This window comes from Delphinus delphis, chromosome 11, assembly GCF_949987515.2.
Source record: "Delphinus delphis chromosome 11, mDelDel1.2, whole genome shotgun sequence".
NCBI lineage: Eukaryota > Metazoa > Chordata > Mammalia > Artiodactyla > Delphinidae > Delphinus > Delphinus delphis.
Window position 1 is genome coordinate 30,211,514 of NC_082693.1, and position 27,026 is coordinate 30,238,539.

The following is a 27,026-nucleotide window of genomic DNA, read 5'->3' on the forward strand; positions in this document are numbered from 1 at the left end:
ATTTTAAGTTATAGGTACTTAAAATCTATTTAGGTTAGCATCTTTTATTAATGCCTGTTGTTTTTTCTTACAGAGCTTATCTTATTAACACACTGACACAGTGAGAAATTTATGGTCATACCTTACATTCCATCATATTACATTTCACCAATTATGCTGGGGATCATATTAGTGAGTATTTATGGATGAGGCTCAAACAGATTCAGGGTAATAGTGGGTAACAGCTAGTCATAAACGTCACACTGTAAAGTTTACTCTTGAATCTCACCAAATCATCTCAAAATGGTCATTCCAAAATGCACTTCACTAAAAATTCTGAGTTCACAAGTTTTGGTTCATACTTCTTTAGCTTGCCATATTCTTGAACTAACTGTGTCATTATTACAAATACCATGTTATTACACAATATTTTTTCATTAATAAAATCCAGGTATAACACAAAAATAATACATATTTGTATGATTTAATTTATATGAAATTGTAGAACAGGAGAAGTAATTTATGAGGATAGAAATCAGAACAGAAATTGTCTGCGGAGAGATTTGACTGGAAAGGGGCATGAGAGACTTTCTATGGTGATGGAAACATTCTTTATGTTAATTGGGATATTGGTTACATAATGTATATACATTTGTCAAAAGTCATAGAATTGTATACTTAAATACATTTATGTATTTGGTACATAACTGTTATAATAATAATAACACTAATGATAATACTAATAAATAAACCCTGGCTAGCTATTACATAATAGTACACATAATAGCATACAAAATAAAAAGAGAGATATAGGGAATTCCCTGGCAGTCCAGTGGTTAGGACTCTGTGCTTTCATTGCCACAGGCCTGGGTTCGATCCTTGGTCAGGGAACTAAGATCCTTCAAGCCGTGTGGTGTGGCCAAAAAAAAATAAGAGGGATACAAACTGCAATATACGTATGAAAGTAGTTACATTAAAAAATAGCAACCAACTTTTGTATACCAAAATAGAGAAAAAACTATACCAAAATTTTATGTGTTACAAGTAGTGAGACAACAGATTTTTTTCTTATTTTTACTTATCATATTTTCTACTTTTATAAAATAAACATATAATTATATTTAATAAAGTTGTTTAAATTATTTTTTTAATGATAAATATTTTATGTTATATTCTTACCAAAAAGGCTGAACCTAAATATAATCAAGCTTTTAGCTCTAATTTCCAGTTTACAAGACAAATAGGAGATTGAGGAAAGAGGTAAAGGGATCTCATGAGGAAGGAATCAGACCAATCTACAAAGGACAACATTCTTACAGGACAACTGACCCAGTTTCTTTAACAAGTCAATGGCATAAAAGATGGGGGAAGGGGACAGAGGCAGGGAGAAGAAGAGACTCTTTAAAAAATAATTAAAAGATATATAACAACAAAATTCAGTATATAAAATTTGCTTGGATCTTGGTTTGAACAAACCAAGTATAAAAAATTATTTTTGAGACAATCAGGGAAAATGAATATGAACCAGGCATTAAATGATTTTAAGTGATTATTATCAAATTTTTAGTTATGATTATGATATATTATGTAAGAAAATATCCTAATATTTCAGAGATTGATGCCAAAGTATTTAATGAAAAAATTCCATGATTTTGGATTTGCTTTAAAATGCTTCATAAATAAAAAATAGATAAATCAAGTGCTGTATTAAATCAGTGTGATGAGAATATGGGGTTCATCTTACAATTTTCTCTTCTTTGATGAAGTTGTAATGGTTTTTCCATAATAAAAGATTTTAAAAAAATTGGTAGCCAACTTGTTGCTAAGTGTTTAATGAGGCTTACTTGATAATTTTTTTGTGTGTGGTTTTTATCAGCTTTTAAATGTTCCCTATGAAGATATTATTGTTTCCACTGCAGCTTCTTCAAGAGTATGGCATATGCCCCAGCTTATGGTCTATTCAGGCATTCATGTACATAACTCTTGGGCTTTTTTGCCCAAGATAAAAGTATTAAAAGTGAGTAACAACTCAGGTTTTCATTGCCAGAGGCCTAATGTAAAAAAAAAAAAGGGGGGGGGGAATTTATTTTTCACAGAAGAATAGGACAAAAAAGAGGAATAAATCAGAATAGCTTTAACACTTCTTTTCAATGTCTTAGGTTTGGTACCTTGAATTCAAAAGGCTATGAAGCTGGTTGCAAATAGAAAAGTTTTATCAAGAGAAATTTTTTCCTGCATCTCTTTATTTCTGAGTCCATGAAGACTTAGGCTGGCTGGTTCCTTTTTCCATTGGATATGCCTCTGATTTTCAAGGAGGAGAGCACTACTAAGTTTTATAGGCTACTGAGTGGTTAGAAAGTTAATTTAGTTTGAATTTAATAATTTAATTGAGATGTATTACTGAATGTCTACCTCCTGTGTTCACAACAGTATAACAGTGGTTATGTATTCTTCACATTTTAAAATTAATAATCTATTTTCAAACTTAGGACATATAAAAATTTAATTTTTTCATCTAACATTACTCAACAAAAAATTTTTTTTAAATACTTGGAGATTTCTGTCACATTAAAAAAATAACCTAGGAAATTAAAAAACTGTAAATTCTAAGCACTAGTTTTTCAGAAAAATATTTTCAGACTAAAGATGAGGGCACGGAATCCTATTCAAACATTTTTTGGTTACAACAATGGAATAGTCATTACTTGAGTATAATATACTTACCTATGGTAAAACATGCGAGCCATGCCCATTCTTTGCTTTTCCCCTCCTGACAGGACATCTTTCCAGTCCATAACAGCATCCCATCCTTTAAAATATATATAAGTATATATTTTATAAAGCATCTTTTAACTAAAGAGAGCATCTTTTACAGTTTTTTTCTAGACAAGTGATTCCTAGCAAGTTTAAGTTATTAACACAAAGAACCTGATATTCCTCAGAAATGCTTGGATAAGCTAGAGAGCCTTATTTTTAAGCATTTTAATTTAGATTTGATATTTTTTACAAGTAATAATTACTTACATTGACAAAACGTCTTCTAAGAATTCCAAATACTGACACTTTGAAAATGTGTTTGTTTCTGAATATCTCCAAAGAGTTGATAGACTTATTTTGGAGGGTGGTGGGAGAAAAGATCAACAGATTTGCATAGGCTTACTGCAAAGTCTACAAAGGGTATGACAGGAGCTAACTTAAATGGTTTCCATCTGACTGGCACTGTATATGAGTTTTCTCATTGTATATTTCACAACCTTATTAGGTAGCTATTATTAGTTTTATTTTATAGGTCGATAAGCTGAAATTCATGGAGAAATTGATATATCAAATTTTACACAGCTATATATTAGAGCTAGGATTTATATGCAGATCTATTTATATGCAGGACTTTCTGTTGGCTATTTATTCAAAAAGCAAGCCTTCTATTTTTTAATAAAATAGGTTAGATCAATACATACTGATATAGAAATGTACCTAGAATATTTTTTATATGGAAAACCAAATTGCAGAATTGTGTGTGTATTTGTATACAGTTGACCCTTGAACAACACAGATTGAACTGTGAAATACTTATACAGGTATTTTTTTCAATAGTAAATACTACAGTACTATACAATTTGCAGTTGGTTTAATCCACAAATGCAGAATGGCAGATATGGAGGAAACTTGGTTAAAGACAGCCTACTATAAGTTATATGCAGATTTTTCGATTGCCTGCTAAAACTTTTGAGTTTAGTGGAACAAAGGACATGATTTATATAAATATGTAAAATTAAAGTTTCCTTTGACTCAAATACTTTTCTCTTTCGCCTTCTCAGTTGGCAGGGGGAAAATTTTTTAAGCCCAGAACACTTATCTACTGTATAGCAATCTGAATCTATTTTTCAAATCCTCACTTATGTTTCATAAATGTTATACAATTAAGTCATAGAGAAAATTTTCTTTCTATGATTTTCACTAGAAGAACACATATACATATATAAATTATGATTGCATTTCTGTAAATAAATACACATACACAATCTCTCTGGGAATAGAATTATGAGACATTTACTTTCTAAGCTATACATTTTTATAATATTTGAAAATTTTATTATTTTAAAATTATTTTTATGGTCTTTCTTAATTTTGTAATAAGAAAAAAATGTTACTTAGAAACAAAACCATGGGGCCTATTAGGAAGACAGCCATAGCAAGTATTTTTCTGAAGTGGGAATATCATAAAATGGAGCAGACTAGGCAAAACCTGATTTTCAAAGAGGAAAATGACTGTCAAAACTTCACACACACACACACACACACACACACACACACACGACATTTCCAAATCCCAGAGTATTCAAGGCTTAATTTTTCCATTTGGAAAAAATCCAGGCTCTTTGCTTTCTTTATTCTTCCTCAGCTGAACTTTCATCTTTATTAAAATTTCTAAATAAACTTGGTCAAAGGGAAAGGAAATAAGAAGTAGAGTTTCATTGTTTCTTGTGCCCTGGATTGAAAATAAGACTTTCCCTGTTTCCCAGTGATACTCCCCAGTAGGGACCAGTGTTCATTCTTGGGCAAACTTCCAGGGATTTTCTATCTATTTAAAACCATAATTTTAAATTAGGAAAAAGCAATCTCTAAATGCCATGTGGTTCAAAGTTCTTGCTTCTAGTGAAAACTGTTGAAATAAAATTTTCTCTATGACTTAACTTTATAGCATTTATGAAACATAAGTGAGGATTTGACAAATAGGTTCAGATTGCTACACAGTGGAGAAAAATTCTGGGCTTAAAAAAATATCCCCCCTCCACTGAGAATGCACAAGACAAAAGTATTTGGGTCAAAGGAAGCTTTAATTTTATGTATTTTAAATAAATCATGTCCTTTGTTCCACTAAACCCAAAAGTTTTAGTAGGCAATATTTCATGATCAGAGAACATATAAATCAAAACTCTAAGTCATAATATCATATTTGATGTTGAAATGGTGAGAATAAGTCAGTTAAGAAGTGAACAGTATTCCTGCTTCCTAAAGATGAACAAACTGCTTTAGTTCACGTCTATTCGTTAACACTTCTACTCCTTTCTATTTTGTAATATCTTTGATGGATAAAAACATAGTTTTAAAATCCATCTTTTACTAAAGCAAAGAATATCTCTAAGCAAAGTGTTAGCTAATCTTACTAGAACTTCAGCATGCTTCTTCCAGAGTAAGTGATGTCCTTGCAAATTTAAATGCTTTCCTGCTTTACTTTAAAACAAGTTTCAGGTTTTAAGGACTAGGCAAGTAAAGTGGGTTTCCTTAGCATTTGTTTTTTTATGTGTAAGGATATAGCAAATCTTATTAGTATCTAAGAACCTAAGATAGCATAGCGCAGTGGCATAGCCTAATATAGAATATTGACTTTCACGTCCCATCGGTGTTTGAATCCCTGTCCCACCACTTGCTGAGGGCCCTGGGGAAACTACTAAACTTCTGAATTTCATCTGTAAAAGAGAGTTGGTAAAACCCACATCATGAGGCAGTCACAAATATTAAGCAGGATGACACTGTAAATTGCTTAATATGTTATATTCTGCAGAGTAAGTACTCAATAAACCATAACAATTACTATTACACTATTAAGGTTGGAAAATTCTTAAAAACAGTTCCAGAATTTCTTTTGACTTCTAAAAGGATAGAATATCTCATGTTTACTATAAATTTCTATTCAGATTGTTCGATTTCAAACTTACCCAAAATAACTTACCCCAAATTAACAGGCAGTTGTTATTCAGCCACAGTGTTTTAAAACTGGGGAAAAGTTGACCATATGAAACAAAAAGACAACCTGCTTTCCATATTTACAGCACTTATGAATTATGATATTATAAACACAATAAAATAAATAGAATAATGCCTCTTTTGCCTAACTCATTTGCTTATTGTAAGGATCAATAAAATAATATATGTGAACTTTCTATATAAAATATCAAGTACCATCACACAAAGACAAAATATCATGGTATCAATATCAACTAGTTCTATTACCTTTAGCAACTGATTCTTGCACATTTACTATGTGCCACTGTTCTAAATACTTTACATACAGTCTAACTTAATCTTCACAGAATCTTTATAAGGTAGATATTTATCCCCACTTTATAGGTGAGGATACAGAGAACAGAGCTATTTAAGATTTTTTTTCAACATCTTTATTAGAGTATAATTGCTTTACAATGTGTTAGTTTCTGCTGTATAAGAAAGTGAATCAGCTATACGTATACATACATCTCCATATCTCCTCCCTCTTGCGTCTCCCTCCCAGCCTCCCAATCCCACCCCTCTAGGTGGACACAAAGCGAGCTGATCTCACTGGGCTATGTGGCTACTTCCTACTAGCTATCTATTTTACATTTGGTAGTGTATATATGTCCCTGCCACTCTCTAACTTCATTCCCAGCTTACTCCTCCCCCTCCCTGTGGCCTTAAGACCATTCTCTACGTCTGTGTCTTTATTCCTGTCTGGCCCCTAGGTTCTTCAGAACCAATTTTTTTTTTTTTTTGGATTCCATATATATGTGTTAGCATTCGGTATTTGTTTTTCTCTTTCTGACTTACTTCACTATGTATGACAGTTTCTAGGTCTATCCACCTCACTACAAATAACTCAATTTCATTTCTTTTTATGGCTGAGTAATATTCCGTTGTATATATGTGCCACATCTTCTTAATCCATTCATCTGTCGATGGACACTTAGGTTGCTTCCCTGTCCTGGCTATTGTAAATAGTGATGCAATGAACATTGTGGTACATGACTCTTTTTGAATTATGGTTTTCTCAGGGTATATGCCCAGTAGTGGGATTGCTGGGTCATATGGTAGTTCTATTTGTAGATTTTAAAGGAACTTGCATACTGTTCTCCATAGTGGCTGTAACAAGTTACATTCCCACCAACAGTGCAAGAGGGTTCCCTTTTCTCCACACCCTCTCCAGCATTTACTGTTTATAGATATTTTGATGATGGCCATTCTGACCAGTGTGAGGTGATACCTCATTGGAGTTTTGATTTGCATTTCTCTAATGATTAGTGATGTTGAGCATCTATTCATGTGTTTGTTGGCAAACTGTATGTCTTCTTTGGAGAAATGTCTATTTGGGTATTCTGTCCATTTTTGGATTGGATTGTTTATTTTTGATATTTATTGCATGAGCTGCTTGTATATTTTGGAGATTAATCCTTTGTCACTTGCTTCATTTGCAAATATTTTCCCCCATTCTGAGGGTTGTCTTATCGTCATGTTTATGGTTTCCTTTGCTGTGCAAAAGCTTTTACGTTCCATTAGGTTGCATTTGTTTATTTTTGTTTTTATTTCCATTTCTCTAGGAGGTAGGTCAAAAAAACCTTGCTGTGATTTATGTCATAGAGTGTTCTGCCTATGTTTTCCTCTCAGAGTTTCATAGTGTCTGGCCTTACATTTAGGTCTTTAATCCATTTTGATTGTATTTTTGTGTATGGTGTTAGGAGAGTTCTAAATTCATTCTTTTACATGTAACTGTCCAGCATTCCCAGCACCACTTATTGAAGAGGCTGTCTTTTCTCCATTAGATATTCTTGCCTCCTTTATCAAAGATAAGGTGACCATATGAGTGTGGGTTTATCTCTGGGCTTTCTATCCTGTTCCGTTAATCCATATTTCTATTTTTCTGCCAGCACCATACTATATTGATTACTGTAGCTTTGTAGTATAGTCTGAAATCAGGGAGCCTGATTCCTCCAGCTCCATTTTTCTTTCTCAAGATTGCTTTGGCTATTAGGGATCTTTTATGTTTCCATAAAATTGTGAATTTTTAAATTCTAGTTCTGTAAAAAATGCCGTTGGTAATTTGATAGGGATTGCATTGAATCTGTAGATTGCTTTGGGTAGTATAGTCATTTTCACAATGTTGGCTCTTCCAAACCAAGAACATGGTGTATCTCTCTGCCTGTTTGTATCATCTTTAACTTCTTTCCTTAGTGTGTTACAGTTTTCTTCATACAGGTCTTTACCTAGGTTTATTCCTAGGTATTTTATTCTTTTTGTTGCAATGGTAAAAGGGAGTGTTTCCTTAATTTCTCTTTCAGATTTTTCATCATTAGTGTATAGGAATGCAAGAGATTTCTGTGCATTCATTTTGTATCCTGCTACTTTACCAAATTCATTGATTAGCTCTAGTAGTTTTCTGGTAGCATCTTTAGGATTCTCTCTATATAGTATCATGTCATCTGCAAACAGTGACAGCTTTACTTCTTCTTTTCCGATTTGTATTCCTTTTATTTCTTTTTCTTCTCTGATTGCTGTAGCTAAAACTTCTAAAACTATTCTGAATAATAGTGATGAGAGTGGGCAACCTTGTCTTGTTCCTGATCTTAGTGCAAATGGTTTCAGTTTTTCACCATTGAGAACAATGTTGGCTGTGGGTCTGTCATATATGGCCTTTATTATGTTGAGGTAAGTTCCCTCTATGTCTACTTTCTGAGGGTTTTTATCATAAATGGGTGTTGAATTTTGTCAAGAGCTTTTTCTGCATCTATTGAGATGACCATATGGTTTTTCTCCTTCAATTTGTTAATATGGTGTATCACACTGATTAATTGCATATATTGAAGAATCCTTGCTTTCCTGGGATAAACCCCACTTGATCATGGTGTATGATCCTTTTAATGTGCTGTAGGATTCTGTTTGCTAGTATTTTGCTGAGAATTTTGCATCTATGTTCATCAGTGATATCGGCCTGTAGTTTTCTTTCTTTGTGACATCTTTGTCTGGTTTTGGTATCAGGGTGATGGTGTCCTCCTAGAATGAGTTTCGAGTGTTCCTCCCTCTGCTATATTCTGGAAAAGTTTGAGAAGGATGGGTGTTAGCTCTTTCGTAAATGTTTGATAGAATTCACCTGTAAAGCCATCTGGTCCTGGCCTTTTGTTTGTTGGAAGATTTTTTTAAATTTTATTTTATTTATTTTTTTATATAGCAGGTTCTTATCATTTTTCTATTTTATACATATTAATGTATATATGTCAATCCCAATCTCCCAATTCATCACAACATCCCTACCCACCTCTTTCTCCCTGTGGTGTCCATACATGTTGGAAGATATTTAATCACAATTTCAATTTCAGTGCTTGTGATTGGTCTGTTTATATTTTCTATTTCTCTCTAGTTCAGTCTTGAAAGGTTGTGCTTTTCTAAGAATTTGTCCATTACTTTCAGGTTGTCCATTTTATTGGCATATAGTTGCTTGTAGTAATCTCTCCTGATCCTTTGTATTTCTGCAGTGTCAGTTGTTACTTCTCTTTTTTCATTTCCAATTCTGTTGACCTGAGTCTTATCCCTGTTTTTCTTGATGAGTCTGGCTAATGGTTTATCAGTTTTGTTTATCTTCTCCAAGAACCAGCTCTTAGTTTTATTGATCTTTGCGACTGTTTCCTTCATTTCCTTTTCACTTATTTCTGATCTGATGTGTATGATTTCTTTCCTTCTGCTAACTTGGGGTTTTTTTGTTCTTCTTTCTCTAATTTCTTTAGGTGTAAGGTTAGGTTGTTTATTTGAGATGTTTCTTGTTTCTTGAGGTAGGATTGTATTGCTATAAATTTCCCTCTTAGAACTGCTTTTGCTGCAGCCCATAGCTTTTGGGCCATCGTGTTTTCATTGTCATTTGTTTCTCAGTATTTTTTGATTTCCTCTTTGATTTCTTCAGTGATCTCTTGGTTATTTAGTAGTGCATTGTTTTGCCTCCATATGTTTGTATTTTTGACCGTTTTTTTTTTCCTGTAACTGATATCTAGTCTCATAGCATTGTGGTCCGAAAAAATATTTGCTATGATTTCAATTTTCTTAAATATACAAAGGCTTGATTTGTGACCCAATATATGATCTATCCTGGAGAATGTTCCATAGCACTTGAGAAGAAAGTGTATTCTGTTGTTTTGGATGGAATCCTATAAATATCAATTAAGTCCATCTTCTTTAATGTGTCCTTTAAAGCTTATGTTTCCTTACTTATTTTCATTTTGGATGATCTGTCCAAAGGTGAAAGTGGGGTGTCAAAGTCCCCTACTAGTATTGTGTTACTGTCAATTTCCCCTTTTATTGCTGTTAGCATTTGCCTATATATTGAGGTGCTCCTATGTTGGGTACATTAATATTTACAATCATTGTATTCTTCTTGGATTGATCCCTTGATCATTATGTAGTGTCCTTCTTTGTCTCGTCTTTATTTTAAAGTCTTTTTTGTCTGTTACGAGAGTTGCCACTCCAGCTTTCTTTCGATTTCCATTTGCATGGAATATCTCTTTCCATCCCCTCCGTGTCAGTCTGTATGTGTCCCTAGGTCTCAAGTGGGTCTGTTGTACATAGCATATATACGGGTTTTGTTTCTGTTTCCATTCAACCTATCTATGTCTTTTGATTGGAGGATTTAATCCATTTACATTTAAGGTAGTTATCGATATGTATGTTCCTATTACCACTTTCTTAATTGTTTTGGGTTGGTTTTTGTAGGTCTTTTCCTTCTTTTGTGTTTCCTGCCTAGAAAATTTCCTTTAACATTTGTTGTATAGCTGGTTTGGTGGTGCTGAATTCTCTTAGCTTTTGCTTGTCTGTAAAGCTTTTAATTCCTCTGTTGAATCTGAATGAGATCCATGCTGGGTAAAGTAATCTTGGTTGTAGGTTTTTCCCTTTCATCACTTTAAATATGTCCTGCCACTGCCTTCTGGCTTGCAGAGTTTATGCTGAAAGATCAGCTGTTAACCTTATGGGGATTCCCTTGTAATCTGTTGTTTTTCCCTTGCTTCTTTTAATAGTTTTTATTTGCATTTAATTTTTGATAGTTTGATTAATATGTATCTTGGCATGTTTCTCATTGGATTTATCCTGTATGGGACTCTCTGCACTTCCTGGACTTGATTGACAATTTCCTTTCCCATATTAGGGAAGTTTTCAACTATAATCTCTTCAAATATTTTCTGTCTCTTTTTCTCTTCTTCTTCTGGGACCCCTATAAATAGAATGCTGGTGTGTTTAACCTTGTCCCAGAGGTCTCTGATACTGTCCTCAATTCTTTTCATTCTTTTTCTTTATTCTGGTTAGCAGTCGTTATTTGCACTATTTTATTTTCCAGGTCGCTTATCCGTTATTCTGTCTCAGTTATTCTGCTATTTATTCCTTCTAGAGAATTTTTTATTTCATTTATTGTGTTGTTCGTCATTGTTTGTTCGCTCTTTAGTTCTTCTAGGTCCTTGTTAAACGTTTCTTGTATTTTCTCCATTCTATTTCCAAGATTTTGGATCATCTTTACTGTCATTACTCTGAATTCTTTTTTAGGTACACTCCATATTTCCTCTTCATTTGTTTGTTCTGGTGGGTTTTTACCTTGCTCCTTCATCTGCTGCATATTTCTCTGTCTTCTCATTTTGCTTAACTTACTGTGTTTGGGGTTTCCTTTTCACAGGCTGCTGGTTCATAGTTCCTGTTGCTTTTTATTGTCTTCCCCCAGTGGCTAAGGTTGGTTCAGTGGGTTGTGTAGGCTTCCTGGTGGAGGGGACTGGTGCCTGTGTTCTGGTGGATGAGGCTGCATCTTGTCTTTCTGGTGGGCAGGCCTGCGTCCAGTGGTGTGCTTTGGGGTGCCTGTGAACTTATGATTTTAGGCAGCCTCTCTGCTAATGGGTGGGATTATGTTCCTGTCTTGCTAGTTATTTGGCATGTGGTGTCCAGCACTGGAGCTTGCTGGTCCTTGAGTAGAGCTGAGTCTTAGCGTTTATATGGAGATCTCTGGGAGTGCTTTCACTGACTGATATTACATGGGGCCGGGAGGTCTCTGGTGGTCCAATGTCCTGAACTCGGCTCTCCCAGCTCAGAGGCTCAGGCCTGACACCCAAGCGGCACACTGAGACCCTGTCAGCCACACAGCTAGGTACGTGGGGAGTTTCTTGCCTTTTTGGAAGCCTGAGGTCTTCTGCCAGCATTCAGTAGGTGTTCTGTAGGAGTTGTTCCACATGTAGATGTATTTTTGATGTATTTGTGGGGAAGAAGGTGACCTCCATGTCTTACTCCTCCGCCATCTTGAAGGTCCCCCAGCTATTTAAGACTTGATTCTAGAACTCTGACTTTGAAGCTTACATTCTTAACTACTGCAGTATGCTGCTTCTTTTGATAATGTAAATGGGCTAAAAAGTAAAACATAAAACCCATGCAAAATTTAACCTAGAATTCTAGCTTGCTACTTCATTAGTTTTTCTAGGCTATCAAATTATATTTTTATCAAGTTATTTGAAAGTAATTCTGTGTTTTTGAAAGTAATTCTTTTTTGAGCTAATATGTATAACTGTTATTCCTACTCTTTCAAAAGTATGTTTTATGTTGAAATACTACAGTACAGAAGTTTCTATATTTTATCTAATTCTCTGTGTGTTGCTTTAGAGAAAAAAAAAATGTATTGGTAAGACTGTGGTTCTGAAAATAAATAAGTTTGTGATACCTACTTCTCAAATTATTACATTTAATATAAGCCGAGAGTTTGACAGGAGAATATTTCTGTCATGAACTTTACATACATTTAGATTGACTATGGCCTCAGGGACACATGTACATTAAAATATGACCAAAAAAAAACTGTTTTCAAATGCTAGCAGCAGACTTAGTAAAAAGCTTAGTGTGCTGCATGAAATATAACATAAGCAGAAAAGAGCATGTCAAGAATGGAAAAGCAACAAAAGCTGTAAACTCCATCTTTACTTGTGTGCTTATGTTCCAACAACAGCATACATTCAAATTAAACCCAAGTTTTCTTTTTAAAAATTAATTTAAATACATGAAAAAAACACAAATTATAGACTTTACCTCCTTCTCTTTGAACTATATGATAGAGGTGAACATTATGTAGAATACAATCTAGATCGTGGTCTGTATAGCCTTTATCATGCATGTCATCCACTGAATCTGGATAAATGACTTGATCCCGAAGACTTCCAAGAGACATGTACGGCCTGTAAAACACCAAGAACACAAGAATCTTAGTACAAAATCAGTTTAGTTTACTCAATGTGACATCCTGGTGGTCTGAAAACTCCAGAGCAGACTTTAAATACCATATTTCTAGGATTATATTTATTACCTGGTGATGAGTATTTCTCTCTCAGGCGTGGCAGGATAAAACACTGTTATATTCATGTAAAAACATATAGAGACATAGCCACACGAAAAGTTTCTACAAGAAATACTTGTATGTTTTCAGCATAGAAATACATACTTGTTCTGTTGTATTTTATAAATGTTGCTTCTGTATTTCATCTAAAACTATTTGTGTTAAACATAAAATCTGAGGTTTTGACCCAGCAATGTGAACAAACAAAACTTAAAAAGTATCATTCAAAATAAGAGAAATGCAAATTAAAACTATACTGAGTTTCTTACTTATCACATTGGCAGAAGTTCAAAAGTTTGACAACTCACTCAATTGGCAAGCCTATGGAGACACAAGGTATTTTTATACAATGTGAAAATGCAAAATGGTACAACCCTTTGGAGAGGATTCTACAAACCAATATATCATGTGGTCTTTGACCCACTTCTAGGAATTTATTTTAAAGATATACTTCCAAAAATACACCACCATCAACAAAAAAATGTGCAAAGTTATCCATTACAGCATTCTTTGTTATTGCAAAATATTGAGAACAACCTAAATGTGCATACAAAGGAGACTGACTGAATAAACTATAGAACCTGCACTATGCAGCTATAAAACAGGATGTGGAAGATCTCTATGAATTGATATAGGGTGATTTACATAATATATTGTTAAGTTGAAAAGCAAAGTGCAAAGTAGATATATAGTTGGGTTTCTCAACAGTGGTATTATGGAGTTATTAAATCAGATAATTCTTTGTCACTGAGGTATATCCTGTGTATTATAGGATGTTTAGTGGAACACTTGATCTCTACGCACCAGATGCTACTAGCATCCACTGCAGCAGTGACAAAAAAAAAGTCTCCAAATATTATTTTGTCCCTTTAGGGGACAAAACCATCCCCATTTGATAGAACCACTAATATGTAGTATACCACTTCTATGTAAAATGAAAGCAAAATAAGAAAATATACATCTGTCTGCTTATATTTACAAAAGGAAACAGTAAACCAGAAACTAATGAAATCAGTTACCTATAGGAGATGGGAGGAACAAGGCAGAATAGATAAGGGAGGGAAAAGACCTCTTTAAGAATACTTTCTATATAGTTTTTACTCTTAGAATCATGTTAAAGTGTTATTATTTTTTTTAATTTAACCAGTAAAATGAAGGAATAAACCCTAAAATTGAGTACAAACAGAAACAAATGAACTGAAAAGTATATCAAATGAATAACATAACCACATAAAATGGGGAGGAGGGACTGATCCAAGTAACTTTCAAATTTGGTTACATAATTTCAGTTGAAAACCCTAAAGAAACCTTAAAACTAATTGTTCATGTTTCTTGTTGCTATAGGCTAGCAATTCTGAAACTATGTTGTAGGATTGATCAAATAAGTAAACATTTTAATAACGTTAGGAGGTAAGGTTCTCGCCGTGGAAGAAGGAAGATACAAATATGAAATGTGGGAAGGTGAGAAAAATATTCTGTAACGTTTAATTTGAATTAGAATATCAGCATGAATTCATAATTTTTTGAACAAAAATCTATTTCCTCGTTCTGTGTACATTTGCTGCATCCTGATACTACCCTTTGAGAAGATCACAACAGCATTTAGGAAGTATACAGGGTTGAATTGTGGACCTCAAAGATAAGTCCAAGTCCTAACCCGTATTATTTGTGAATGTGACCTTATTTAGGAAAAGAAAAGGTGTTTGCAGATGTAATTAAGTTAAGGATCTTGAGATAAGATTATCCTGGATTAACCAGATGGGTCTTAAATCCAATAAATACCTTTAAAGAAGAGGAAAAACACAGGGAGGAAAGTCATGTGAAGACAGAGGCAGAGATTGGAGTTATGCTGTCACAAGCCTGGCACCACTGGAAGCTGGAAGAGGTAAGAAAAAATTCTCCCCTTGAGCTTCCAGAAGGAGGGTGGCCCTGCCAACACCTTGATTTTGGACTCCTGGCCTCTAGATCTGTGAGAAAATAAATTTCTGTTGCTTCAGACCAGCGAGTTTTTGGTTTCAGTAGATCTTGAAAACTAATGCAGGTAGTATTATTGCAAAAAAATGTGTAAACTGTATTGTTTCATTAGGAAGCTATCAGATAAACCCAAATTGTGGGATTTTATGAATATACAACAACAACAACAGTCCTGCACTCATTACAAATATCAATGTCATAAAAAACAAAGAAAGGCTAAGGAATTCTTTCACATTAAAAGAAACTAGAGCAACATGGCAACTAAAATACAATGTATGATGATGGACTGAGAAAAACAAGTTATTATAAAGAATAGTATTATGACAATTGGCAAACTTTGAACGTGGAAAGTTGTTGGAGGAGGTAATCAAGAGGACTTCACTGCCAGTTGACCTCTGAGCTGGACCCAGGCAATCTGACGCTCCAACCCTCTTCCCTGACCTTGGAATGTATGCTCAACCCACAGTTCCCACAGCTGCCAACTATTTTCAAGGACACAGACTTGAGGGAGCAATGTGGTGTTGAGATCATATGGATGGTATACATGACCGAACCCCATGAAGGCCTCTATATAAACTTTTAAGATTCTGGTGGATAGAAGTGGAGAGGCTCATCTTGAGGCTGCCCATGACAAGCCTCAAATGTAAATTTCCTTGCTTATTAAACCTGCCATCCACCAATCTGGAGTGGTCTGCCTCTTTCTTCTGTCTCTTCTTGCCCACTGTGTACAAGGGCCGGTTTGAGAACCAACAAAAGTATGTTCAGATAATATTATATCAGTGTTAATTTTCATAAATTTGATCATCATACTATGTCTATATTAGAGACTATTCTTGCTCTCTGAAAATACTGTTCCTCATTGAGCAACATGGGTTTGAATTGCATGGGTCCACTTATACATGGTTTTTTTAAAATAGGAAATATTATAGTACTTTACAATCTGTGGTTGGTTGAATCTGCAGATGTGGAACAGTAGATATAAAGGGCCGACTATAAATTATACATAAAGGGCCGACTATAAATTATACATGGATTTTCAACTGTGCTGGGGTCAGCGCCTCTAACCTCTGCATTGCTCAAGTGTCAACTGTACACCCTAAAGAAGTTGGGGGTGAAGATTTATTTATAGCAACTTAAAAAAAATGTGTGTGTGTGTGTGTGTGTGTGTGTACAGAGAGAGAGAATTAAAGGTTTTAAATACAAACTGTGTTTGTAGATCAATTCTCTACCTATTTTCCCATAACATGCAAATGATTTAGTTGAAGCACAAAAATTTATTTTATAACAGATTTAACAAATATTTGAAAATCAAAATATTTATATTTCAATTATACATATATGCATTCATGTAATAAGATTTTCAATGGAGTCTTTGCAAATATAAGGAATCTCTAGTCATATTTTTTAAATTGAGGTATAATTCACATTATAAAATTTACCCTTTTAAAGTGTAAAATTCAATGATTTTCAGTATATTTACAAGCTCATGTAAATATCACCAGTATCTAATTCCAGAACATTTTCTTCACCCCCAAAAGAAACTCCATACCTAAGAGCAGGCACTCCTAGTTCTTCCCTCCTCCCAACAGCTGGCAATCACTAATCTACTTTCTGTATCTGTGGATTTGCCTATTCTGGGAATTTCACATATTTTCATATGTATGGAATCACACAATATGTGGTCTTCTTTCTCTCAGCATAATATCTTCAGGTTCACACATGTTGTAGCATGTAGCAGTATTTCATTCCTTTTAATATCTGAATTAAATTCCATATTTTGTTAATCTGGATATTTCAGTTGTTTCCACTATTTGGCTATTATGAATAGTGGGCATACACCTAGTAGTGGGGCATATGGTAACTCTGTTTAACTTTTTGAGGAACTGACCAATTGTTTTCCCAAGTGGCCGCACCTTTCTAGTCACTTTTCTTCTACCATATTCCGTATGTGTTCTCCTGCTCTCTGATTTTTTTCCCTCTCCAGTCTAACCATATATTTTTTAAAAACAGAATTAGGACAAAAAGTTATTTGTTTATTTCCATCACTTTAAGCATTTATATAATGTGATATTATCTTAAATTAATATCTGGTAATAATAACAGTAGCATAAAATAGATACTGACCATCAGGGCCAGTGAACAAATTTTTAGTTGGTATCCTGAGACTACTAAGAAGAAATACAAGGAAATATTAGGAGTCAGTACTTTAGCTAACTTACAAAGTGATGCCAGTTCCAACTTAATGTAAATCAGAAGTATAGACAGCCTTAGCATAAACCCCAAATATAATTCAATCCACAGAACAGCCATGACACAATACATAACTGAGACTGCAATGATTAAAATACATCTGAACATTCACTTCAATGGTGTTTCTACAGGATTCTACCATAAGACTTGATTAACTGGAAATATTTGATAAAATTATATTTTATATCTACATTTTGGGGAAGACAGTATAGAGTCATGGTTGTGATAATAGGCTTTGGGGAGATGGTTCTGGACTGGAGTCCCAATCTCACCATTTACTAGCAATGTGACCCAAATTCTGAGCTATAGTTACGTCATTTGTAAAGTAACTCACTTTATTGCATTTGTTATGAGGATTAAATGAAGCAGTAGGTTTTTATAAAGCAATGTAGAGCACTTAGTACAGCACTACAGGCACATAGTAGGCATTCAATAAACCATTATGGAGACAAAAAAGTTCATTTCAACTTAGTTATCTACCTATGTGAAAGGGCAATATCTTAAAAAAGAGCATAAGTTTGTTTTCTATGTCTGTGTCTCTTTGTATTTTGTAAATAAATTCATTTGAAAACAAACTTATGGTTACCAAAGGGGGAAGGGGAAAGTGAGGGATAAATTAGGAGTTTGGGATTAGCAGATACAAGCTACTATATATACATAAACAGTAAGGTCCTACCATACAGTACAGGGAGCTATATTCAACATCTTGTAATAATCTATACTGGAAAAGAATATGCCACAAACCTACAGTCAATTTATCTTTGATGAAAGAGGCAAGAATATACAATGGGAAAAGGACAGTCTTTCAGCAAGTCGTATTGGGAAAGTTGGACAGCCACATGTAAATTAATGAAGTTAGGACACACCCTCTCACTGTACAAAAAAATAAAATCAAAATGGTTTAAAATCAAAATGGTTTAAAGACAATAAAACTCCTAAAAAGGAACATAGGTAAAACATTCTCTGACATAAATTGTACCAATGTTTTCTTAGGTCAGTCTCCCAAGACAATAAAAATAAAAACAAGAATAAACAAATGGGACCTAATCAAACTTACAAGCTTTGGCATAGCAAAGAAAACAATAAACAAAATGAAAAGACAACCAACAGAATGGCAGAAAATATTTGCAAATGATGTGACTGACAAGGGCTTAATTCCCAAAATATACAAACAGCTCATTGAACTCAAATACAAAACCAAACAAACCCTATCCAAAAATGGCCAGAAGACCTAAATAGACATTTCTCCAAAGAAGACATACAGATGGCCAATAGGCACATGAAAAGATGCTCAAAGTCACTAATTATTAGAGAAATGCAAATAAAAACTACAATGGGGTACCCCCTCACACCAATCAGAATAGCCATCATTAAAATATCTACAAATAACAAGTGCTGAAGAGGATGTGGAGAAAAGGGAACCCTCCTACGCTGTTGGTGAGAATGTAATTTGGTGCAGCCACTGTGGAAAACAGTAAGGACGTTCCTTAAAAAACTAAAAATAGAATTACCATATGACCCAGCAATCCCACTACTGGGCATATACCCAGAGAAAACCATAATTCAAAAAGACTCATGCACCCCAATATTCATTGCAGCACTATTTACAATAGCCAGGTCATGGAAGCAACGTAAATGCCCATCGACAGATGAATGGATAAAGAAGATGTGGTACATATATACAGTGGAATATTACTCAGCCATAAAAAGGAACAAAATTGGGTCAATAGAGATGTGGATGGATCTAGAGACTGTCATATAGAGTGAAGTAAATCAGAAAGAGAAAAACAAATATCGTATATTAACACATATATGTGGAACCTAGAAAAATGCTACAGATGAACCGGTTTGCAGGGCAGAAATAGAGACAGATTTAGAGAACAAACGTATGGACACCAATGGGGGAAAGTGGCATGGGGGGGCGTGGTGGTGGTGGTGGTGGTGGTGTGATGAATTGGGAGATTGAGATTGACATATATAGAGGCTTACGGGAAGATGGCGAAGGGTAAGACGCGGAGATCACCTTCCTCCCCACAGATACACCAGAAATACATCTACACGTGGAACAACTCCTACAGAACACCTACTGAATGCTGGCAGAAGACCTCAGACCTCCCAAAAGGCAAGAAACCCCCCACGTACCTGGGTAGGGCAAAAGAAAAAAGAATAAACAGAGACAAAAGGATAGGGACGGGACCTGCACCAGCGGGAGGCAGCTGTGAAGGAGGAAAGGTTTCCACACACTAGGAAGCCCCTTCAACGGGCGGAGACTGCGGGTGGCGGAGGGGGGAAGCTTCGAAGCCACGGAGGACAGCACAGCAACAGGGGTGCAGAGGGCAAAGCGGAGACATTCCCGCAGAAAGGATCGGTGCCGACCGACACTCACCAGCCCGAGAGGCTTGTCTGCACACCCACCGGGGCGGGCGGGGCTGGGAGTTGAGGCTCGGGCTTCGGTCTGAGCGCTGGGAGAGGACTGGGATTGGCGGCGTGAACACAGCCTGCAGGGGGTTAGTGCACCACGGCTAGACGGGAGGGAGTCCGGGGAAAAGTCTGGACCTGCTGAAGAGGCAAGAGACTTTTTCTTCCCTCTTTGTTTCCTAGTGCGTGAGGAGAGGGGATTAAGAGCGCTGCTTAAAGGAGCTCCAGAGACGGGCGTGAGCCGCGGCTAAAAGCGCAGACCCCAGAGCCGGGCATGAGATGCTAAGGCTGCTGCTGCCGCCACCAAGAAGCCTGTGTGCGAGCACAGGTTACTATCCACACCCCACTTGTGGGAACCTGTCCAACCTGCCACTGCCAGGGTCCCAGGTTCCAGGAACAACTTCCCCAGGAGAACGCATGGCACGCCTCAGGCTGGTGCAATGTCATGCCGGCCTCTGCCGCCGCAGGCTCGCCCCGCCCTCCGTGCCCCTCCCTCCCCCCGGCCTGAGTGAGCCAGAGCCCCCGAAACAGCGGCTCCCTTAACCCCGTCCTGTCTGAGCGAAGAACAGACGCCCTCTGGCGACCTACATGCAGAGGCGGGGCCAAATCCAAAGCTGAGCCCCTGGGAGCTGTGAGAACAAAGAACAGAAAGGGAAATCTCTCCCAGCATCCTCAGAAGCAGCAGATTAAAGCTCCACAATCAACTTGATGTCTGTGCAATACATGAATAGACAACGAATCATCCCAAATTGAGGAGGTGGACTTTGAGAGCAAGATTTATGCTGTATAGCTTTGCTTCCACCATTTGTCCTAGGGTTCTATCTGTCCGTTTTTGTTTTTTTAAAAAATTCTTTTCTTAATAATTTTTTTTATTTTAATAACTTTATTATATTTTATCTTATTTTATTTTACTTTATCTTTTTTCCTTCCTTCCCTCCTTCCTTCCTTCCTCCCTCCTTTCTTTCTTTCTACTTATACTAATTCTTTCTTTCTAATTTTTCTCCCTTTTATTCTGAGCCGTGTCGATGAAAGCTCTTGGTGTTGCAGCCAGGAGTCAGTGCTGTGCCTCTGAGGTGGGATAGCCAACTTCAGGACACTGGTCCACAAGAGACCTCCCAGCTCCACATAATATCAAATGGTGAAAATCTCCCAGAGATCTCCATCTCAACACCAGCACCCAGCTTCACTCAACGACCAGCAAGCTATAGTGCTGGACATCCTATGCCAAACAACTAGCAAGACAGGAATACAAACCCACCCATTAGCAGAGAGGCTGCCTAAAATCATAATAAGTCCACAGACACCCCAAAACACACCACCAGACGTGGACCTGCCCACCAGAAAGACAAGATCCAGCCTCATCCACCAGAACACAGGCACTAGTCCCCTCCACCAGGAAGCCTACACAACCCACTGAACCAACCTTAGCCACTGGGGACAGACACCAAAAACAATGGGAACTACGAGCCTGCAGCCTGCAAAAAGGAGACCCCAAACACAGTAAGATAAGCAAAATGAGAAGACAGAAAAACACACAGCAGATGAAGGAGCAAGATAAAAATGCACCAGACCTAAAAAATGAAGAGGAAATAGGCAGTCTACCTGAAAAAGAATTCAGAATGATAGTAAAGATGATCCAAAATCTTGGAAATAGAATGGATAAAATGCAAGAAACATTTAACAAGGACCTAGAAGGACTAAAGATGAAACAAACAATGATGAACAACACAATAAATGAAATTAAAAATACTCTAGATGGGATCAATAGCAGAATAACTGGGCAGAAGAACAGATAAGTGACCTGGAAGATCAAATAGTGGAGATTGACATATATAAATTAATATGAATAAAATGGATAACTAATAAGAAACTGCTATATAAAAAAATAAAATAAAATTCAAAAAAAAAAGATACATGAACCCCTATGTTCATAGCAGCACTATTCACAATACCCAAGACTTGGAAACACCCTAAATGTCCATTGAAAGATGAATGGATAAAGATGTGGTGTATTTATTCCATGGAATACTACTCAGCCATAAAAAAATAATGAAATAATGCCATTTGCAGCAACATGGATGCAACTAGAGATTATCATACTAAGTGAGGTCAGAAAGAGAAAGACAAATACCATATGATGTCATTTATATGTGGAATCTAAAATATGACACAAATGAACCCCTCTATGAAATGGAAACAGACTCACAGACATAAAGAACAGGCTGGTGGTTGCCAAGGGGGAGGGGTTTGGGGGAGGGATGGAGTGGGAGGTTGGGATTAGCAGATGTAAGCTTTTACATATAGAATGGATAAACAATAAGGTCCTACTGTATAGCACAGAGAACTATATTCAATATCTTATGAAAAACCATAATGGGAAAGAATATAAGAAGAATGTATAGATATGTATGAATGTGTGTGTGTGTGTGTATACATATATATATATATATATATACATATATATATATCTGAATCACTTCGATGTACAGCAGTAATTAACATTGTAAATCAACTATAGGTCAATTTAAAAAAATACGAAAAAGAATATATATGTAACTGAATCACTTTGCTATACACTAGAAACTAACATAACATTGTAAATCAACTATACTTCAATTTAAAAAAACAAAGAAAAAAAGAAGATACAAAAGAATTTCTATTTAGCCAGCTAAAAGACATGTGGTTTTATTCCCATAGTAAATTTGGATTATTCTCAACATGATTAATAAATAATAAATACATAATTACCTAGATTTTAGAGAGTATATTCTGTTAAACATTTAAGTATCTCGTTTACCTAGAAATATTTCTTTTAGTAACTGGAGCACCACTTAGTTCACTGCAGCAATTTATGGGACCTCAAAGGTATCAATATGCATAAGGCTGCCAAATGTTTTCTTTGTAAAAGGAATTTGAAGAAGCAAAACTTTGTAACTTCTAATTGGGAGATTGGGATTGACACATATACACTATTGATACTATGTATAAAATATACAACTAATGAGAACATACTGTATAGCACAGGGAATTCTATTTAATCCACTGTGGTGACCTAAATGGGAAGGAGATCCAAAAAAGAGGGGATATGTGCATATGTATAGCTGATTCATTTTGCTGTACAGTAGAAACTAACACAACATTGTAAAGCAACTATACTCCAATAAAAATTAATTTAAAAAACTTTGTAACTTCGGGACTTCCCTGGTGGTGCAGTGGTTAAGAATCCGCCTGCCAATGAAGGGGACATGGGTTCCAGCCCTGGTCCGGAAAGATCCCACATGCCGCGGAGCAACTAAGCCCGTGTGCCACAACTACTGAGCCTGCGCTCTACAGCCCGCGTGACACAACTACTGAAGCCCGCGCACCTAGAGCTGGTGCTCCGCAACAAGAGAAGCCACCGCACTGAGAAGCCTGCGCACCGCAACGAAGAGTAGCCCCGCTTGCCCCAACTAGAGAAAGCCCACACACAGTAGTGAAGACCCAACGCAGCCAAAAATGAATAAATAACTAAGTAAATAAACAAATAAAATTTATTTTTAAAACTTTGTAACTTCTTTAAAAGATTCATTTAATATTATTTATGACTTCTGAAATCTGTCAATTCTCTTTGATGAACAGATATGAAAATTTATCTCATAAAAACTCTTAATTATAATTGAGTTTTGCTTTGCAATGCTTAATTTCTTATTGTGTTTATAAGCCTAATAATATGTTGAATATGCATTCTCAAAATCTAAAAAAGTAAAAACAGAACTAAAAAGAAGACACTCTTAGCTACTAAGTTTTAAAAAATTCAATCAGGATGAGATTTAAATTAAATGTCTACATGATTTGTTATTTGATTTACTGTTACTCAAAATGATTTAATAGAATATGAAAATTGCTATTTTGAAAATTTATGTGAACGGAATATTGGTGAAATTATACAAAAATATTTCGTAAAAGTATATATTCATTAAGGACCCAAAAAATATTGCTTTATTAAAGTTCCATTTTTTTCTCAATTGTTTTATGATCATGTGAAATGGTAAAAATAACACATTCTATATGTGTTTATTGAGGTACATAGCAACTAAGGATACTCTAATAATAGATTTTATTAATATAATTTATTTTAAAATACTACTATAAAGTTACAACTGAATTCTCTGGAAAGGCTACATCAAGGAAATTTGGGTTGATGTTGAATCTATTTGAAAGCACAAAAAAATGGAGGACCCTATATCCCATGTTTATACGATTAGTTTGCATGTGATCCTTTTTCCTGCTCATAGGCCTGGAATTTAACATTTTAAGTTAGCTCAAGTTTCTCTAGTGCTACCACAGTTATACATAATTGATAAGGACTCAAAGTACTCTTTACTAAACTTTCCTTTCTAGATATATAGACCTATTCAGATTATCTTCTAAATATTTCAGGTAGATCAATTACCACAACACTTGCTCTGGCCCATCAGAAAGTATAAACGTAGTCCAAACAAAAGAAATAGATTGCTTACAATTAGTAGATATCAAAAAGAAACATTATCTAGTTTCAATTTACTTTCTCTAAGTAAAATCCAGAATTACCTCTATTTGTTGTGGAAAAGATATTGGAATAAAGCTACAGGTATCATACTATAATTTAGATTATCATTATTTGAGCAATTATCAAAATTTCCTTTGTAATCTGAAATTACTTTGAATGCATCTATGTTTAAAAGTGTTAATTATAATAGCAAAATTAAAGTAAAATTATTAGAGATCAAATCCACTCCCAGGGATTATGGCTTTTTACAGTTATATTACAATGTCTCAAGGTACTTCTATAATTTGTATTATACTGCCTACTTTTCTATATTAAATATCTGACAATATATGATTCTTGGCAAAATGTATTGACATTTATTAGGGTTTATACTATTCTCTCTTTTTCTCTTTAATAGGGACAAAGTAGGAAGAAGACAGCACTGAGAAATGTTAGCTCTGTACTTGAAGTCTTTGGAATGATCACCCAAAATGCTAAATATTTCATAGTCATCTAGAATTTAATTGTGAACAATATTGATAAAAATTTTACAGCAATACTCATGTATTTAAGGCATGAGATGTGTTAAGTTTAAGAATAAGGTACAGCTAAGTACTGCTGTGTTACCATAGTAATAAGTTAGCAATTTGAAAGCCATAAAATCTAGCTATTAATAATTCATATAAATGTACATTCTGGAACTAATCATGTCATCAGAATTTTTTCATGAACAGCAACAACTAGATTTGAGTCCTCAATGCATAAGTCACTCATAATAGTCTTAAAATAAATATGTAGCAAAAAAGAAGAAATTCCCAACTGAAAAGATATACTTACCATTCCTGAAATTACATTTCTAAGATAAGATATTTCTAGGTACCAAAGGAGATATGTGCACAGCCTTTTAAGAGCAGGGACTGTGTTTATTTCCAAGTAGTAATAAAAATACTGTTAGTGTAATAATCAAAGTACTCCCAAACTAGGAAGAATGCAAACTTTTTAAAAGTCAACTTTGTTGCTTTTATCATTATATTAGATTACTGTATGAAATTCCTGATATTTGACCTTTTGACCTACAAAAATTGCAATTCCATTTGGTTTAACCTAATAATTGACTCATAAAATAATGAAAACTTTTATATGCAAAGGAAGATTTTTCCATTATCATTTTTATAAATTAGCCTATAAAAGAGTTAAATATAAAAAAAAAGTATCCTTAACATTTTTCCAAGTGATAAATAAAAATTAAAGCAAAAAAAAAAGCTACAGGAAATTATTTTTATATTTATAGATCTCTAAAAGAGATTTTTAAAAACTGAACTGTACCAATTATTACACAGGACGTACTAAAATGTATAGTTTATCATTCTGAGCCAAGTGTCCAAAGATATTTATGCAAAGTTTACTTGATTTGAATCTAATAGTCAGAAAGCAAAGGAATAGAAGTGAATTAGCTATAGCAATACTACTGAGCCTTATTCATGGCTAAAATAATTTCTTTTAAAAAAGATATGTTGGACTTCCCTAGTGGCGCAGTGGTTGAGAGTCTGCCTGCCGATGCAGGCGACGCGGGTTCATGCTCCGGTCCAGGAAGATGCCGCAGAGCGGCTGGGCCCGTGAGCCATGGCCGCTGAGCCTGTGCGTCCGGAGCCTGTGCTCCAAAACGGGAGAAGCCACAACAGTGAGAGGCCTGCGTACCACACACACACACACACACACACAAAACATATATGTTAAGTGACAAATATTTATTGCCATCACAAAGAAGATTCTGTGACATATCTAGTGCAAGCAAGGAAATAAATAGTTTGCTTCCTAATTAGTATAAGAAGTCAGACCAATTTGGCAGTAGAAACCAAATCAGTGGAGATGTTCATTCACTCCTTTATTAAATCATTCATCATTCATTGCACAGTTACAGTATGCCAATAGGTATACTACAGACTTAGTAGAATACCCCAAGTGCTGTACAGAGTGCTGTACAGAGACATGCCCTTTCTAGCTTATATTCTATAAAGATTTATTCAACAGTGACTCAAAAAGGGCAAAATCTGTTCCAGTGACAACTCCCTCTCCTCAAGTCCAGATTTGTCTAATTTGGGGGCAACAAGATCAGTGTATGTATAACCTTTTAGGTATGGGGCTCCATGAATATGCCTGGATTAAGCCATATTACATTTTTCCTTTACTACAGTGCCCTTTCAGACCAACATTCCACTCAGGCTAGCCTGCATCTTACTTAAGTTAATACACTCCTTGTCCTTCAGAGGCTCTCCCTATCTCGTTTTGGCACCTAGAGATTCATCAAAAAGAATCAAAAAGTCTGAAAGCTAGAGACTCAATAGAAAACAGTCATCAAGATATCTAAAGTAGCACGACCCCATATTCTTATGTACGTCCTTTTCCAGATCACACCCTCATTTTTTAATCTGAGATCTTAGGCAAAAAGAAGAAAAGTAAGGATCACACCAAAAATTCTTTACTATGAGGGCACCCTCTCTTCCATGGAGAAAGGAGGCAAATTTGGTCTTCTAACCTCCTTTCTGGTCTCATGTGCTTTCTGGTTCCTTAATAGTCATTATCTAGTTTTAAATGTGTGGATTAAACAATGCTGTTGTATAACATAGTTCTCTTATCCCTCCAAAGAGGAAATCCTGGATTTGGAAGGCATTCATAAAGAAACAATTCAAAAGAAAGTTCATATTTTAAAATATCTACAGAACTTATTTGACACAGGCACATCTTAGCATG

At 35.3% G+C, this 27,026-nt stretch overlaps 1 protein-coding gene across 4 annotated transcripts in view; it reads right to left on the minus strand.

Annotated features, from left to right (window-relative positions):
* The window catches only part of ABCD2 (ATP binding cassette subfamily D member 2), a 77,627-nt gene that overhangs the window by 16,770 nt on the left and 33,831 nt on the right, over positions 1-27,026 (minus strand). For all 4 annotated transcript variants that reach the window (XM_060026164.1, XM_060026163.1, XM_060026162.1 and 1 more), the window contains 2 exons: positions 12,823-12,968; positions 2,704-2,788 (listed from right to left, as the gene is read on the minus strand). In XM_060026164.1, coding sequence (XP_059882147.1) covers positions 2,704-2,788; positions 12,823-12,968 — 231 coding nt within the window. The remainder of the gene's footprint in view (positions 1-2,703; positions 2,789-12,822; positions 12,969-27,026) is intronic.